Genomic DNA, 16,672 nt, shown 5'->3' with positions numbered 1-16,672 from the left:
AATAAGAAAAATAGTGAGTAGTTATATATAGAAAATGAAGGTGTTGGTGAGAATAGTTATACCAGTTTATTTCAGGTACCCGAGACTATTATTTTCGGATAAAAAATTAGCATTTGGGTATAAAGAGGGAATAAGGGGTTATTCCACCCCTTATCCCCAATCCAAGCGGTAAGGAGCTGTTTGTTTTGGTGTAAGTGAAGGGGTGCAATTCAAGTTCCATCATTTCTAATATTTGTTTTATTGTAAGTTGAAAAATATAATATAACGCAAGCTACAACCTCTACTTTATCTACTCTTAAGTTCTCCCTCTAAAGTATCGAACTCAAGTTCCACCATACTCATCTTTCTCTAAAAAAATTATTAAATATTAAAACTTAAACTCTACTTTCTTTAGAATGGGTTAGAGTTACTTTTCTTTGCAATGGATTTAAGATTACTTTTAAACAATAATGAGAAATTTAATTATTTAATAGGTTTGATTTTATATGGATAAGTTTACCATTATACTTAGGAGGTAATAGGATCCACTTACTTATATCAAAATAAATAATAAAACTCAAAAAACTAATTTCACCAGTATCAAGTTACAGCAAAACAAACAGAAAAAGTGATTGAATTCAACTTTCAGGTTGTGCAAGTCACATCAAACCAAACAGTAAAAAAATAATCACACTTCAGAAAAACTCAAACATCACTGTACTTGAGTTACGTTGGATCGAGAGATTTGTGAATCCAAATGCATCCTTTAAAAAGAAAAAGAAAATTTCTCACTTGAGACTTACTATTCAATCCTAATTATGTCATGTCCCACTGAGAAGGTTTGCTAGCTAAGTACCTTACATGGCCCAGCACTCAAAAGTGGGTGTTAGCTTAAGGAGCATGATTTTGCCTGGGCTCTGTTTATGAAAGCACCCCCTTTTTGCTGCACACTCCATTCACTATTATGGGAAAGAGGAATCAATGGACAAAGATAAGATATGATATGGGCTACAAACCCCACTCCACTCTTCCCTAGTTGATAGTGAAATGAGAGTGTGCAGAAGGGATGGTAGGAAAGCTGTGGCATCTCAAAGTGCTTCTGACTTCTTCATTCAGCAGGACAGCAATCTACCAAAAATGGGTTGGATTGTACTGCTAAGTCCCTGAACTTCTTTCTGCTAAGTTTATGCTCAAAAGTTTGAGGCCCTAGCTCACTCTTCTAATGAGAGTTTTGTTTTAGTCCTTTTGTGTGTTTACCGTTACTTACTCGATAAATTATTATCTACACTTATACATTTATCGACAATTCCGGTGTCCACCGTGTCAGATGAACTACGTGCAGAAAATAGTTTTTATTCTAATGTGCGGACTAAGAAGAAATAATTTTAAAAAGTTCAGCACTAAAATATTAAAAGCTCATGATTTCAAAATCAAAAACCGAAAAGCAAAAGTTTAAGGGGCTTGTAGTGCAATTTACTATAAAAGAATCGTAAAAAGAAAAGGAAGGAAAAGAGTCGACAACACCAATGTTGAGATTAGCTTAAGAGAAAAGAAAACATGTTATGATGAGGTTAACTCAGGGAGGTTGTTGATAGGTGTTTCTTTAGTAGGTTTCAAGTCTCCTTCCAGATAATCACATTTAATGTTGCTTGGAATGGAATAGTCGGAACGTTATTCTGAAATATGATTTAGATTTAGAAAATTGAGGTGCTTCTCTATGATTCCAATTCGCCATTTTTTTGTATTCTGAATCGAGAACCCAACACAAATTGGTATGTGCGATCCCGATCACAGGTCGGAGGGGGTTTCTGCGATCCGGAAACTATAATCACATTAGCCTTTTCTTTTTAGTGACACCACACACGAGCAATAACACGCACTTGACTAGTTCCTCTCTCTTTTTGGGTCAAATTTGTGACTTTTGCCGATATTTTATCCGTTTAATTGAGCATCTTTTTAAGCATCTACATCCAAGATGTGTTGCTAAAGAAAGAAGATTCGAGAATCAGAACATCACCTGTTGATGAATGACAAATTGACAGATTTGTACATTTGATTTGTTAATTAAAATGTGAGAATAACAGAGATGGATAGATACATAGAAAAGGGAATCACACTATAGTTTAGCAATCAAAGGAGAGAAAAGAGAACAAAAAAAAAAAAAAAAAAAAAAAAATAGAGGTTTACAAGATAAGCAATGATTCATCTGCATCAGACTCTATCCTGGAATATCTACTATCTAGTGAACAGTTCAGCTTTTCAAAATTAGTGTTTTACCAAGCTTCATGGTTTAAGTTTAAAAAGCTAAACCTATTATTAAAAGCAACATATAAAAATTGATTCATCAGCAACATTTACGCTTATTGGTCCTCCAATCTCCCTAGTTTTACTTAATAATAAACCATAGAAAAAATGGTCTCATTTCAACAGTTTCTTTCCCTTTCCCTTTTTTCCCTTTCTCTTTTCTTTTTTCTTCAATCAAACTCCTCTTTTCTTTTCTCCGTATCTGTCTCTCGCGTATAACAATCATGTATAATTCAGATAAGAAAAGAAAGCAAAATAATAGCTTTGTTTCACATATCTGAAGCTTTCCTTATATTACTGACTGATTTGAATTCCAACACCTCCAGCAATGAAATCTAACGTCAAGCATTTGTTTTGAAAATCTGTTTGCAATAACAACTAAGACTGAGGCTGCATCGAAAATTCGTGAACACTTGAATCAACAGCAGAAACAGAATTTAAGAAATAATGATATAGTACCACCATGAGAAGTAGAAGTGATTAATATCAAAGCAAGCAAAATACGACTCGCCAGGGGGTGTCATAGCAGCCCAAAATGGCATGTTGATGTATAAAACAACTAAGTAGGGGGGCAGTGTGTGGTTCATAGCGGCCCACCAAAATGGCATGTTGATGTATAAAACAACATCACTTATTGGTGTTACTAAGATTAATATGATGAAATCCAACACAGGATATCTAAATACGATTGGACCGCACTACCTAAACAACAATCAAATAAAAAGTATTGGCGAAACAAATCAAGGATGAAGGAACGGGCAGCAGTAGCACTAGGAAAAAGAAAGGTGCACATGTGAAACTTTCATCCATGACACAATTGACACTAAACCACGAAGAAATTAGATTCTGCAACCACATCTTACAGGTACTTGATCCATTACATAATTAAATATAAAACGTCAATGAAAACTAACATGGCATTGCTAAATATTGTAGACAATCTTCCGAAAGATGACGAATCCACTCTTGATTTCCCATTAAACCACATGTCCAGTTGATGGTAATCACCGCGAACTATGCTCAGCGGTACTATAAAAAAGAAAAAGCCATAAAAGTTCAGTTCTTGCTCACATTACCTCTGCTAAAAAGGAAATTTCAAGGCAAAGGACAGAAAAATAGTGGAAAAGTAATATAGGATTGAAAGCAGCAGGATTACTACTTGCACTGATCTAAAATTTCCAAAAGGATTAATTGGCCCAGGCCACAATACTTATCAAGGGTAACATTTATATCTTTGTTCTATAATATCACCAGTGAGATAGCTACAGCATATATTAAATTTTGAAATGGTGCACGTGACCATTGAGATACAAAACATGATCAGTTAGTAGTTCATCATTTGGTCCAATTATAACTAAGGAACAAAATGGAAGTTCAAGAGCAAATTTTGCGCATCTGAGATTCCACAAAACCCAGATTGGGGGCAGACCCGATGCACTGGGACAATACTGCGGTTTCGCACTAGCTACTCTCCTTTTACTCTAATAGACACCACATATGTTAACTATTACGGCACGAAAAATGGATAAATCAGTGTGAAAAAGAATCTTGTTGCCTGAAAATCATTCATCTACAAGTAGTCATACAAACTTGCAGGGTTGCTAAGCCATAAACATCATTGGCGTAAATTGAATCCAATATAGTTAAAAAAGCTGATAAAAAACCACTCCAGATGATACAGTTCAGTTTCAGATTTAGTCAGGTTCAAAAATATCAAGGTTTCTGGCCATTTATAACAGCAGACAATTTAACAAGTTCAAAACATCATACCAACTGTCGGAGGGCACTCGATCTTGCTAAAGATTCATATCCACCACGTATAATCCACACAGTAAAAAAGAAGTAACCTCCACACATAAGCAGAATAAAAAAGGTTCATTAGATATTTACCTTAATAAAGCCAATATCCTTGGCATGGCTACGGAAGCACTGCCTGCAACACATAAGCCCATACTTCCGAATCATTCCGTGGGGGTTCCCACAAACCCGGCTGCATGCAGAATAGAAAAAAAAAAAAAGGAAAAAAAAAGGCGCAAGATCAACGAGAGAAAAAGTTAAAAATAGTCATTGATGCAAAATTCACCTCCTTCGCTAGCTCCCTCTTTGAAGGAGAGAAAAGGAGAGAAAGACAAGTAGGAAAGAAATGTTTTTGCATGTTTCCTGTTAACTTTGTGAGAGAGAAAACAAATTATAGAAAGATCATCTCTTTCTTTATGTGCATCCAAACAACTGAAGAGAAATTCAGTTTCTTTTACTCCTTTTCTTTTCTCTTTTTTCCTTCCCTCTTTCTATTGGTTTCAAAGAGTGCACTATATACTATGCAATTGCAGATATAGGTATTTGCACTCCAAATCAACTTTATTACCATACGACCCTCGAGTACACAAAAGATATACGCCAAACAAGATATTCACGCATCCAAGCAGACTCTAACAATCAAAAGACTAAACCAAACAATTCAACTGAAAAAATGTATAGTTCAGCTAGCTTCTCAATACTAAAACCTTATTAAATAAAATCCCAGTTGATCAAATTCACTTTTTCCTTTTACAAGATTTTTAATGACTTTAGATTCCATATTTAAAAAAAACTCCAACAAAGAACCAGATGATTTTTTTCAAAAGGTTTTTTTTAAAAAAAAAACTTTGCAATAAGAGATATCTCATTTAAGGAAACATTATCAGGTGCAGGAGAACCCGATATCGGAACCAAAAAAATCCCAAAAAAGGGGTTTTTTTAAGCAAGTTCTTAATCACCTATGGCTCTATCTAAATATAACATCACGAGAGACAAAATATAAAACATTTCAAAGGCATAAACTATATAGCACACAAACAACCCCAAAGCCCTAACAAATCTCCAAGTTCGCAACTTCACCGCGTTTCCAATGATTCCTAACTCTAAAATCATATAGAATCACCAAAGGAAAAAAAAAAAAAAAGAAAAGAAAAAAGAACATTAATTAGGCGATGAATCGATAGAAAAGAAGATTGGGGACGAGGATTCACTTACCAAACTCGAGATCCAGGGAAAAAAAGAACATTAATTAGGCGATGAATCGATAGAAAAGAAGATTGGGGACGAGGATTCACTTACCAAACTCGAGATCCTGGGCCATAGTTCTTAGGGTGGGAGTTCCATACATTAGAGTGCCCCATCTTTCACTAAATTCTCGCTCTGGATCGTAGAGAAAACCCTAGAATCGAACTCTCGGGGATGAGGAAAGTGCGGCGGAGGGAAGGGTTCGGTTCGCATTTATATGCGAAGCAAAAAAAACCCTAATTTGGAGTTAACCCGATCCAAACGACGAGTGGGTCATCGTTACGGATCCGTTTTATATCGGATCCGGTTTTTACTCTTTTGAGAAGTAAATTGCGCGCATATCACTAAACTATCAAAATTACAGAGAGACTCCCCAAAAGTTTTAATTATTAAATATATTTTGAAACTTTTGCAGAAAATTGAATAATATATATAATTTTTTTTCTGTTCAGTTAAGTTGGATTTCAGTAGGTATTTTTTAATAATTTTTTTTATTATCATTGTCTCTATTCTAACAGTAAATGTTAATCTTTTTTTAAAAAATAATTTGAAAAATTATATTTTAAAAATAAATAATTAAATATTAAATATTAGCAATAAATTGACTAGTATTAATTAGTCAGATAAATTTTTTTTTTTGCTTTTAGATCATTGGATATATGAATTAAACTATATCGGTAAAATATTCTTGGCCTCCAATGAGATACGACACAACACGACATGACATGAGTCACATGACAACAAAAATAAAAAACTAGACTCGGCTAACCGAGAGAAGACTTGTTCCCAAGAGTTCGTCAACAGTTTCATCTTGGAGATTAACAACATGGGGTTTGATCGGATGTTGCGAAAGATCGTATCGTTCCTAACCTGCCAAATAACTGAGCAGCAAGTTATTAAACCAGCCAAACTATCATGAGGTGGTCGTTGTCCATTCCCGACCATCCACCTATTCCAAACAGAAACCACGTCGCCATCCAAATCCCTACTATTGGCATTCTCTACGGACATCACTATAAGAAATCAAATAAAAACACACCGTAAAAATAGATGGTTCATATTTTTCTCTTCAACTCCACACAACACACAAGTTGTGTTGCGAGTCTAACATCTTTTTACAAGATTATCTAGAATAAGAAGCTTCCTTAAAAGATTTGTCGAAAAAACGTTGAGTCCTATTCTCTGCATATTGCGTTTAAAAGGATTCTCACGGTGGAATTTACAAGTTTGCTCAAAATAATAAATTATTTTAAAAAAAATTTTAGATGAATGTATTTGATAATTGTAACTCCAACGAAAAAATTCATAATTTTAAAACTGTAAGGTATATATGTGCAATTACTGTTCAACTTTACTTTTAAACCCCTAATAAAAATCCTTATTAATTTCTGAACCCAGAAGCTCCGCGCACTTCGTCAGTTCGTTGTCGTTAATGGCGAACGAGGGCACGTCGTCGTCTCGATTCGTACGTAATCAAACCCTAACACTTCTCATCTCCTCCAGTTTTGAAACCCTAACCCTAAAATCTCGATCTCAGGAGGAGGAGGAGGAAGAGTTGGGGGAGCTGTATGGTGCCGAATCGGGATGGGTCGAAGCTCGATCGTCGTGCGATCATCTCGCCTCCTTGGCCTCCGATCTGGTCCACATCCCTCCTCCCGATTCCCCTTGCTTCAGGTTATGAATCAATTCCCCCTTTTTTGTTTGTTCTTTTAGAACGAATTTGTTTGGGTAATTGTGACGTTTTGTGAGCACTGGATCTCCAAGTAGATGTCACGCAATAGAGGGAAAATGATAGTAAATCCTTGTTTAATATTGTTGTCATCTTTTATTTTTTATGTTTTTTTAAAGCAAATTCTATGCAGTAGAGTGTTAGGGTGGATAGTGGATTTGCTTTTTGGCAACAGAAGGAGAAAAAAGGAAAAAAAAAAAAAATGAGAACCTTTTTTTTTTTGCCTATATGTTTCTAAAGAAGATGCCTTTTAGTATTTGGCGTGATTGCATTGCAAGATCGGTTGAGAAGTTCACCTATTAATACATTCGACTACATGGAATTCTTGTTTGGAATGGGAAAAAAAAGAACAGTAACAATGCGGAATAAGGCGGACCAAAAGATTCGTTGTGAAGATTGGAGTGTTATTTCTAGTGTTTCGTTTGCCCTTTCGATCTTTTAGCTGGAATATCCTAACTTACTATGATGGATGCTTGCGTCTAATGAGCCCATGAGAGAAGTTTCTGCAATTCCTATTCTTTGTTGTATCTACTTTATATTTCTAGCTTTGTAAATTTTATTCCTTGAAATGGAAAATGTTTGATACCTCTGTGTGTATTGCCACTTTAATAGCCATGGTTAAGACTGTAATACTTTACCAGCCCAAATTTGCTGTTTCGGTAGCCTGTGAGGACTTGTTGCTGAAATGAGGTTAAAATTGAGCACATGACAATCACGTGCTTAATTAATCATGTGATTCATGAGAATCAATAAGGTTAAATAACAAAAACTTAGTTTATGTAGTTTTAAACCGGCTATGTGATTGTCGTTTGCTCAATTTTTACTGCATTTAGCAGAAGTTCTTATCAGGCAATCGACATAGCAACCTCAGCATGGTTAAGTTTCATTATACGCCATGCCACCGTTAGGCAATTTGAATTTTTCCCGATTTCACTATTTTGATGAGGTATAGATCATGAATCTGGTAATGGAGTACATCGAAATCGGAAAAGAAATTCAGAAGCATTGCGTGTAATTGGAAGAAAGGTGATTATTTATTGTTTTTGTGCAATATTAGATGGCGGTCTATAATTATCAGAATAACCATTTTGTGAAGAAACATATCAGTGATGACCATTGAATCTATTTGAGAAGAACCCCTACCTGAACTTCATGCTGCCATGCCCTTGTTCTTCATGGAAAAAATTATAGATGAGTTCAAAGTTGGAGAACTAGATGTTGGTGATTCAATAGCCGTGTTGTCCAATTTCTGTATTGTTTACTCATTAGTGGTTGCCACTCGCTGGTGGCTAAAGCTAGAATTCTGGATCATGTGCTCTTGTTGCAGTTATTCTAAGCATTGTAGCTAACATTATCAAAGTAATGCCAAAAGACAAGTGATACAGTATAAGGTGCATAGTTTTGGTGAGGATATGGACATGATAGTGTAAGATTGTGTCTTTTAAAGTGGAATTCTTTGGAAGAAATAGAAGTGTCAAGTCCTGTCCAGTACCAGTGAAAAGGGGATTGGGGATTGTCTAATCATGTCTCAGCATCGACTTTACTTGTATCCTCCTAAAAGAAGTATGATACTATTTAAGCAAAGTTCATCAACATTTCTTGATCAAAATCCTGCCACATTTTATGAAAACTAGGTAATATGATTTCTTTCTTTTATCTTTATTGTTTTCTTGCGTGGTACTATACAAATAGCCATAGAATTAAGTCATCTTTCTACATTTCTTTGGCACGTATTAGAAGTATTTCTAATTGGTATATAGTATATTTGGAAAGAAGGTGGCTTATTCTGTTATTTTGAAGAAAGATTGTTATTGATTCAGGAACATTTATCCTTTCTATATGCTGCTCCTTGTTAGCTCATGCAACCAAGGATGTTGTCCAAGGACGCAACCGCCATTGTGGGCTGACCAGCTTGACTGGCGCGTCACAAATTATGCCATTCTGTTTAAATTTATGCTTAATCTGGGTGGGAATTTCATGGAAAAAATAAGAAGGGAAAAGGAATGGGGACCTGAGTAATGTATGGTCAAGGCTATTTGAGTTTGGTTGGGGCTGGTCTGGGTTCAATCCTGCGGATTAGACCTTGAGCCTCAATTGGACATAATCTGGTTTCGCCTGACCCTGCAAAGTGATATCCCTACGTATGACAATGGCTATTGCAGAAGATAAAGAACCTACTTTTAGTCATTTATTGCCTTGGAAATGAATTTGAAAGTTGAATAGACCAATCTTATCATTTGTTTTCACTTTTCTGATCTACTTTCTAAGACATCCTTACATGTTTGTATACATCTGAATTTTCCAAAATATCTTGCAGCTTTGTCTTCTTATATATGTTAAACCTAATTAAGTTCATCTCTGATTCAGCATATCTGTATTTTGCCGTCAGAATTTTACTCAGCTGTTCATCTGATAACGAAAGTTCTCACAACAAGCCCTTTGAGATATTGATTGTTCAATTTTGGTTTGATTTAATTGTCAGACATCTTTAAGCATTGATATTGATTTGCTCGATTTTTCTTTTCTGCAATGATGAGTTGTTATTTATGGCTGGATTATTCTGTCTTTAAAGAACTTTATCCCGTGTGCAATGACACGAATTTTTAGAGGGCTGGTGACACTTGTAAAATTCTGTTAATTCATTTACAGCTTTGGATAAAAGATACAGATTTTCTATAAATAATCAAAAATTGAAAATTTTATTTGCGGTTGACCCTTGAGACTGTAAAACCCTATTATTATTCCTCTCATGAAAGCATATCTGTACTCGTCAGATGCCACCATCCTGCTGAGAACTGGCTATGCTTGAGCTGCAAAGAGGTCCTATGCAGCCGCTTTATCAACAAACATATGCTTAATCATCATCAAGAAACTGGCCACTGTCTTGCTCTTAGCTTCAGGTACAACAAACCGTGCAATCTTTTCTATAAAAGAATTAATTTGTTTTTAGTTTTTAATTGTTGAACTAGTACATATATATTTCTCTAACTAAATTGATCTTTTACAGTGATTTGTCAGTCTGGTGCTTCGCATGTGAAGCATATCTAGATGTTCAGTTGATTCAGCAGTTGCAACCCGTTTATGAAGCCGCGCATCTGTTGAAGTTTGGACAGAGACCGCCTTTCCGATCGCTTGATGGCGTTGAATTATGTAGTTTGCAAAACAAGGGTGGCTCTGCAAAATCTTAAAATAACGGCCATCTTTTCTTATGTTTTCTTTTGACCGGAAACTGGATTGATGTACATTTTTCGATCTTTAACAGGGGTGAGAGTTAGAGCAAGTCTTTTGGCTTATTAAGCTGTAAAGCAAGATGAGATCATATAATGCTCATGGTTTTTTAGCTTTTCTTGTTGTAGGTGTTATTTTGGAACAAGCTTAAACTCTGTTCTGTGTTCTTCAGACAAAATCAGACATTTTGAGAAAACTCAAAAAAAGGATTTAGATCTTCTCTGCTTGGCCACAAAATTACTTGTCCGGATGCACGAACATTTAAATCGACACATCTTTTTTATTTTTTCAAGGGTGATACAATAATTGGTAGATGAGACATTAATTGTACACGCATGTCTTGTCTGTATACAAATTGCTGAGTCATTTTATTAAAATAAGATAAATTTTGTTGTAAGTTAATATAATATCCTAAAAAAGTATGACTGATAGGAGTCATAGGACAGCACTTTCATGTTGCAACAATGGGTGAAGAAAATGAATATATTGTTGATTTTAAATATCGAATCAATATTTTCTTGATCTTAAGCTACCGTTTCATTCGGAATTAAGAAAAATTAGTTATTTCAAAGATAGAGTTAAATTCAGGGTTAAGGTGGAATTAGAGTATTTTTGTGTTTGGTTGAGGATTGGAGTTAGTTCAGGATAGTAAAAAATAATGTTTGGTTGGAGTAGGTGGGATAAGAAAGATAGTGGGTTCTTATGAATAGAAAATAGTGTTTGGTTGGGATTTGGTGAGGTTAGATAGGATTAGCTAATCCAGAATAGCTCATTTGAGGTTGGGTTAGTTAACCCCACCTATTTTTGGAATGTTTGGAAATAATATGGGGGATTAAGGGGTTATTCCACCCCTAACCCCCAACCAAACAAATGCTAGGGTTTTTCAGGTTGTTTAATTTTCACCATTGATTCTGTGATCTTTTGCTACTCCAGAGAATAAATTTGAGAGGAAAAAAAAATGCAAAAAGTCAATTTCTACATGTTCCAAGTACTTATTCTTAATGATATGGATGATCAATTTTAAAAATGACGGGTCAAAGAATAAAATGTTTAATATTGAACAGCTTTGTGGAAGTAGAAAATATAGTTTTCAACTTAAGAGTGAGTTATAAGCGTTAGCTTATTGATCTAAATCTAAACAATGAAAAAATACTATCGACTAAAATTTCACTGATTTTAATTGCTTTACACTGTTGAATGCCAAAATAATTCATTTTGGCCATTAAAATTACCGACTTTAAGGTGCATTTCATAATGTAGACAATGTCAAAAAGACAAATTTTAGTTAGTTTGTATCTTAAATCTTTTAGATTATATTTTACGATATTAATCATCGGTACGAATGTTCTATCATGAGCATAAGGGATGTTCATAAAAGCACAGCACCTTAAAAAAAAAAAAAAAAAAAAAAAAAAAAAAAGAGAGAGAGAGAGAAAAAAAAAAGGCAATACACGCATGGTTTGCTATCTAGTAGGCAAAGTGCATTTCAAAATTTAGCCAGAAAAAAGGGGGGCTTTATACTGGATTGTGAATTCCACCTCATGAGTTCCTTAAAAAGTTAGAAGCAAAACGACAGGGAAAAAAAAAACAGTAATGTTTCCAGGTTACTTACTAGCTTCAGTTGAAAACCAAGTCATACAATTCTGGGCATTGTGAAAACGCTTAAGCAACTACATATTCTCATAACCTACTTCACAATTACAGCATAACCTTATTCACCAGATTTCATCCAAGCCATGCACAAGATTGAAGATTCAGTTCGAACATAACAACTGCATTGACCCAACCAATTTTTTCTAATCATTTAACGGACAATAATTGACAAATATACATAATATAGCTTACGTCAATACATGCCATGTCACAGTCTCAAAATGCATATAGCATACGGTTCAATGACAATCATCCATAGTTAAAAATCTAATCATTTTACTACTTTTTTGCCTTCACGATGGTTTGCACTGCTGTACAATGAGCATCATTATGTCCATCTAAACTTTACTTCAAATTGACTACAAAAATGGTAAAACAAGAGAGAGTGAACTTTAGTATTTCCTTTTCTTCCTTGATGTAGAAAGATATCGCACTACTCAAAATGATCCTTTGTGATACATCAGGTGTGGGAAGTTAAAGTTTTGATGTCGACAGTGCCTTCCAAATCACAGGACCGATCCTTACAATCCAACTTACCCCATCGAGCGTTCACTCTCTGACAGGGAAATATCACTTTCCCTAGGCTATAAATATCACCCAAAAACATATGTCAGAAAAATGATGAACTCTTTTTAATACTGAAAAATGACTCAATCTGCTTCCTGTGAGTAAAATGAAAAACAGATGGACAGTAGAGGTACAGTGTCGGAGAGGATTAAATTTACCTTCGATTAACCACATTGTGTACATGACATAGCCATTGAGAGAATTCAGCTTGTGATCCTGCTTGTACGGGATTCGCTCTGCCAAAACACAACACAGCAAATGGCTGTATGTTTACCCTTTATTCTTTCATGTAATACGTGCACACCAAAAATAATCTCTAAGCCAATACAAGCCAACTATAGCTCTAGGTGTTCTAAAAGCAGATCCCTGGACTTCAATATATTTGGCTTTGAACGCCCCACTATACTAAATGGTTTTAGTCAGCTTTGGTGAGACCAACTTTCTTAAAACATTTTTGACAGGATATTCCGGAATTTACCAGAATATTCTGTTATTTTCGAATATTAAGTAACTGAAACTACTAAGTCTAATGGAACCCGACCAAAATCAAACAACTGTAATTGGGAGGTTCAAACCCAAGAAACTTCAGAGACCCCAAGAGCACTTCAAAAACATTGATAATGTTGGCATTTTGACTTTTTTGTACAGAACAGGGGTTGCGATAACAATTTAGCAAGCAAGTCCTATGAAGGTAATTAATATACTTACTTCAACACTTCCTTAAAATGATCGGCACATTCTTTACAAGGGTAAAGTCGAGATATTATAGCCATCTGCGTGCACAAACCCAAGACCTGTGTTATTCTCATGTCTAATTTGATCAAAATATGAGACTCCATTGTTGAATGAACCAAAGGTTAATGAACTATTGCAAGAAGAGAAAAAAAACATGAAGTAGAAATCAAGCTTGTCTTTTTTAGATCTAAAAAACGATCTGATTAGCGACAATATATACCCAAAAAAAAAAAAATTGTCACATATTACGAATTAATATAGTGAGAGACAATAATACAAAAAATCAAAGAACTGAGCAACAATACTTAAAAAAGAAACATATTTATCATATTTCGATTTACAAAACATGTAATATATTATCCATTAATAGCTATCGCAGCAAAAGAGATTTCCAATGTTTCTGCAGAAATCTACCACTACCTTATCATCATATTTCATTAAATCTAGCAATTTACATGGAGCAACTACAAAATCAACTTCAAGTCTTCAACGCCCTAGGGTACAATTGTTGCATAGTGCATGGTCCCAACATGGAAAAATCTAATCAAAACGAAATGGACACCATTGGCTGCAATCGGGTATTAAACAATATAATTTAGCAAATGAAAATGACATTGCTGCATACCAATTCTTTCACGTCTCTTTTCTGCTGCCTTGTTGGGTGATCAGGATACTGAAAAAGTATTAAACAAGATACAGAAAATCAATGTGCTGTGTCCAAAGGAGAATGATATACACCAAGGTAAGCCCTTAATTTGATAGCTAGCAGAACAAGTAGCAGACTTGTGAAAGTAGTTCAACAGAAAAAAATCTAGTATGAAAACTTAACTTACAAGAATATTCTGTCTATTATCGTTGGTTTCAGCAGAAATCTCAACTCCATAAAGCTGCTCACACTACATATGGCTAATAAATGCTGTTTCCAGCTAGAAGAAAGCAAAATCATTTCTTCTAGCCAATAAATGTGTGACACATGGGTCAAAATAAATATAATAAACCAAGTTTAGTCAACTCCCGAAGCCAAACATAGGTGCTTGTTGCATGCCCGCAACCTAGTCGAAATTTAGATTTGGTTAAACAGATCAGAATAATGAATTTCAGCCTTAATTTAAGAAACTTAATTATTCAACCAACAATTACTAGGTGCCTTTCATACTTAAGCTGACTCTGGCACCATGTCAAAGCCCTCTTTGGGACTAGATTCTGGGGCTGTCGTTCACACTGGATGCCCTCTGTGTGACGTCCCACTTCCCAGGGGATCACCCATTATAGAACTACTCTAATCCTAGCACTCTTAACTCTCTTAACCTTTTGGGCTTAGCCACCGTCCAAAATGCTACAGCCGGGTTAAGAAATTTAGTCTTATTCCAAATCCTGGGGTCTCACATTCTTCTCTCTTTTAAACTCTGACGTCCTCATCAGGCTTAAGCACACTCACAAGTACCAGACAATGTGAGACTCATCTCGCTAGCCTTAGTCGACCTTATAAGAAGCCGCGCTCCACGCACAACAGTCATCGGCCAGAGAGTCTCATTCTGTCCACTGTATAACTTGGCTCAACCGAGACTCATCTCATACTTCCGGCTGGTAGTTAGTTCTTATACCAACTATGACGCCCCACTTCTCAGGGGGTCACGCATCTTAAGACTACTCTAACCCTAGCACGCTTGACTCCTTTAATCTTTTGAACCTAGCCACAGTCCAAAATGCTATATCCGGATTAAAAAATTTAGTTCTATTATATCTTATATATAGAACTATTTCAAATCTTCAAGTCTCACACTCTGGGACTAACATTCTTAACAATCATAACATCCCCATCATGCACGAGAAGATAATAAAGGAAAACATCCTAATTAAGTATCTATTGCTAATACCTATTCGAAAGCAAGCCAAAAAAAGTATCAATGGGCCAGCTCAGTGTTGAACATAAAATATTAAAACAATGTTATCTGATAGCTTAACTTTTTAGAGTAATTGGTTGTCTTATATGGTATCAGAGCAGGTCGCAATTACTTTCCCTCCATTTAATTGTAGCCTGCATCTTGGCCTATCAAAATGTCTTGAGCCTAGATACAATGAGAAGTGTTGAATATAAATTATTAAAACACCACTCGCTAAGAGCTTGTACTTTTAGATTAATCACTTGTTTGACACTCAGTTTCTTATAATCAACATTTCCAACAGCATTTTAAACAATACAAAGATTAAATTGACACAAGGTTACGTCATTTCTACCTCCAAAGGCTAATATCAGACAAAGTTACTCCTCTTTCACCAACAAAAAGGAACTCACTACGAAATGACAAGGTAACTTTCAGGGAAAAAACATGAGAAAGCACAAGATCATCACAGAGGCAAAAAACCAAACACCTGGGCCGCAATGCTGTGGAGCAGAGTCCACGTCGCCCTCCCGAGCTCCTCCTTCGTTAAAGGCGCCGCCTTTTTCTCCTAAACAAAGCCCCAAACACACAGACCTCGTAAAACCCAAATCCATAAGCGCTCAACACCTCTTCTTTGGACGCAAAAGAGAAGCAAAGGGCGCACCTTTATGGGTGAAGTGGTAGAATCCGGAGCCACGGGAGTCGGCGAGAAGGATAAGAGGGGACGAAGCAGCGTGGGTTTTGGAGAAGCGTTTTGGGGGGCGACGAAGACGCGGGAGAGGTGAGTTTGGACGCAGCGCGAGATTGAGTCTAGGGTTTTGAGGAGGGGCTCCAAGGGGTTCTCCGACATCGTTTGCGCTGCGAAAGAAGCGAGGAAGGAAGAAGAGAAGCGACGGATTTTAAAGGGTTAATTGCCTTGTTGGTCCCTAACCTTCATTCGTGTTTTTTTGGGTCCTCGATTCATTTTTTTTTTTTTTTTTTTTGCAATCCGGTCCTTAATTTTTAGTATTTATTTATTAGATAATGTATATCAGTATAGGTCGTTGAAAAAACTATTTATTTACTATATTTACTATATACTAAAGTAGAACTCTTGGTGTAAAACTGACACGTATCTTTCTATATACTTGCCACGTGTCAAACTCAATTTTACTATATACTAAAGTAGAACTCTTGATGTAAAACTGATACGTATCTTTTTATATGATTGCCACGCGTCAAACTTAAATATAGAAAAGCAATTTTATTAGTAAACACTATTAAATCAAATTATACCAATTAAATATAATTATATATACAATTAACTAGAATTTTATTATGAAACACTATAAATAGAATATCAATTTTATTAGGAAAGACTATTAAATCAAATTAAATCAAATTATACCAATTAAATATAATTATATATACAATTAACTAGAATTTTATTATAAAGCACAATTAAACACTATTAAATCAAATTATAATTATATATACAATTAAATCAAATTAAATTAAATTAAATGTTTATCATGCATCTTTCTATATACTTGCCACATATCAAACACAAATA

General features: G+C 35.2%; 3 protein-coding genes across 4 annotated transcripts; 1 reads left to right on the top strand and 2 right to left on the bottom strand.

The window, feature by feature from the left end:
• On the bottom strand, positions 3,031-5,537 carry LOC109721363 (40S ribosomal protein S29). Its single transcript, XM_020248934.1, has 3 exons — positions 5,380-5,537; positions 4,174-4,273; positions 3,031-3,312 (listed from the first exon to the last, which is right to left on the bottom strand). Exons 1-3 carry the CDS (start codon positions 5,439-5,441, stop codon positions 3,304-3,306), a joined length of 171 nt encoding a protein of 56 aa, XP_020104523.1. The 5' UTR covers positions 5,442-5,537; the 3' UTR covers positions 3,031-3,303.
• Positions 6,633-10,416, top strand: LOC109720921 (histone deacetylase 6). The gene is made up of 4 exons (XM_020248284.1): positions 6,633-6,790; positions 6,863-6,999; positions 9,829-9,954; positions 10,062-10,416. The coding sequence occupies exons 1-4, from the start codon at positions 6,758-6,760 to the stop codon at positions 10,240-10,242; spliced, it is 477 nt and encodes a 158-aa protein (XP_020103873.1). The 5' UTR covers positions 6,633-6,757; the 3' UTR covers positions 10,243-10,416.
• On the bottom strand, positions 12,060-16,008 carry LOC109720955 (FAD-linked sulfhydryl oxidase ERV1). Of its 2 annotated transcripts, XM_020248332.1 has the most exons (6): positions 15,785-16,007; positions 15,611-15,688; positions 13,863-13,910; positions 13,211-13,275; positions 12,661-12,738; positions 12,060-12,519 (listed from the first exon to the last, which is right to left on the bottom strand). In XM_020248332.1, exons 1-6 carry the CDS (start codon positions 15,968-15,970, stop codon positions 12,396-12,398), a joined length of 579 nt encoding a protein of 192 aa, XP_020103921.1. In that variant the 5' UTR covers positions 15,971-16,007; the 3' UTR covers positions 12,060-12,395. The 2 variants fall into 2 exon arrangements, with proteins under 2 accessions (XP_020103921.1, XP_020103922.1); XM_020248333.1 differs by lacking the exon at positions 13,863-13,910 and having other exon boundaries at positions 15,785-16,008.

Source organism: Ananas comosus, linkage group 15, assembly GCF_001540865.1.
Source record: "Ananas comosus cultivar F153 linkage group 15, ASM154086v1, whole genome shotgun sequence".
NCBI lineage: Eukaryota > Viridiplantae > Streptophyta > Magnoliopsida > Poales > Bromeliaceae > Ananas > Ananas comosus.
This window is presented reverse-complemented; position numbering and strand designations above follow the sequence as displayed.

Excerpts from the sequence above, each read along its gene's own strand:
- LOC109720921 (XM_020248284.1), top strand. The coding sequence starts at position 6,758 with ATGGCGAACGAGGGCACGTCGTCGTCTCGATTC. Across the intron at positions 7,000-9,828 it reads CCCGATTCCCCTTGCTTCAG|ATGCCACCATCCTGCTGAGA; the intron begins GTTATGAATCAA and ends TGTACTCGTCAG. Across the intron at positions 9,955-10,061 it reads TGTCTTGCTCTTAGCTTCAG|TGATTTGTCAGTCTGGTGCT; the intron begins GTACAACAAACC and ends GATCTTTTACAG.
- LOC109721363 (XM_020248934.1), bottom strand. The coding sequence starts at position 5,441 with ATGGGGCACTCTAATGTATGGAACTCCCACCCTAAGAACTATGGCCCA. Across the intron at positions 4,274-5,379 it reads GGCCCAGGATCTCGAGTTTG|CCGGGTTTGTGGGAACCCCC; the intron begins GTAAGTGAATCC and ends TTCTGCATGCAG.
- LOC109720955 (XM_020248332.1), bottom strand. The coding sequence starts at position 15,970 with ATGTCGGAGAACCCCTTGGAGCCCCTCCTCAAAACCCTAGACTCAATC. Across the intron at positions 15,689-15,784 it reads CTACCACTTCACCCATAAAG|GAGAAAAAGGCGGCGCCTTT; the intron begins GTGCGCCCTTTG and ends GGCTTTGTTTAG. Across the intron at positions 13,911-15,610 it reads TCCACAGCATTGCGGCCCAG|TATCCTGATCACCCAACAAG; the intron begins GTGTTTGGTTTT and ends ATACTTTTTCAG.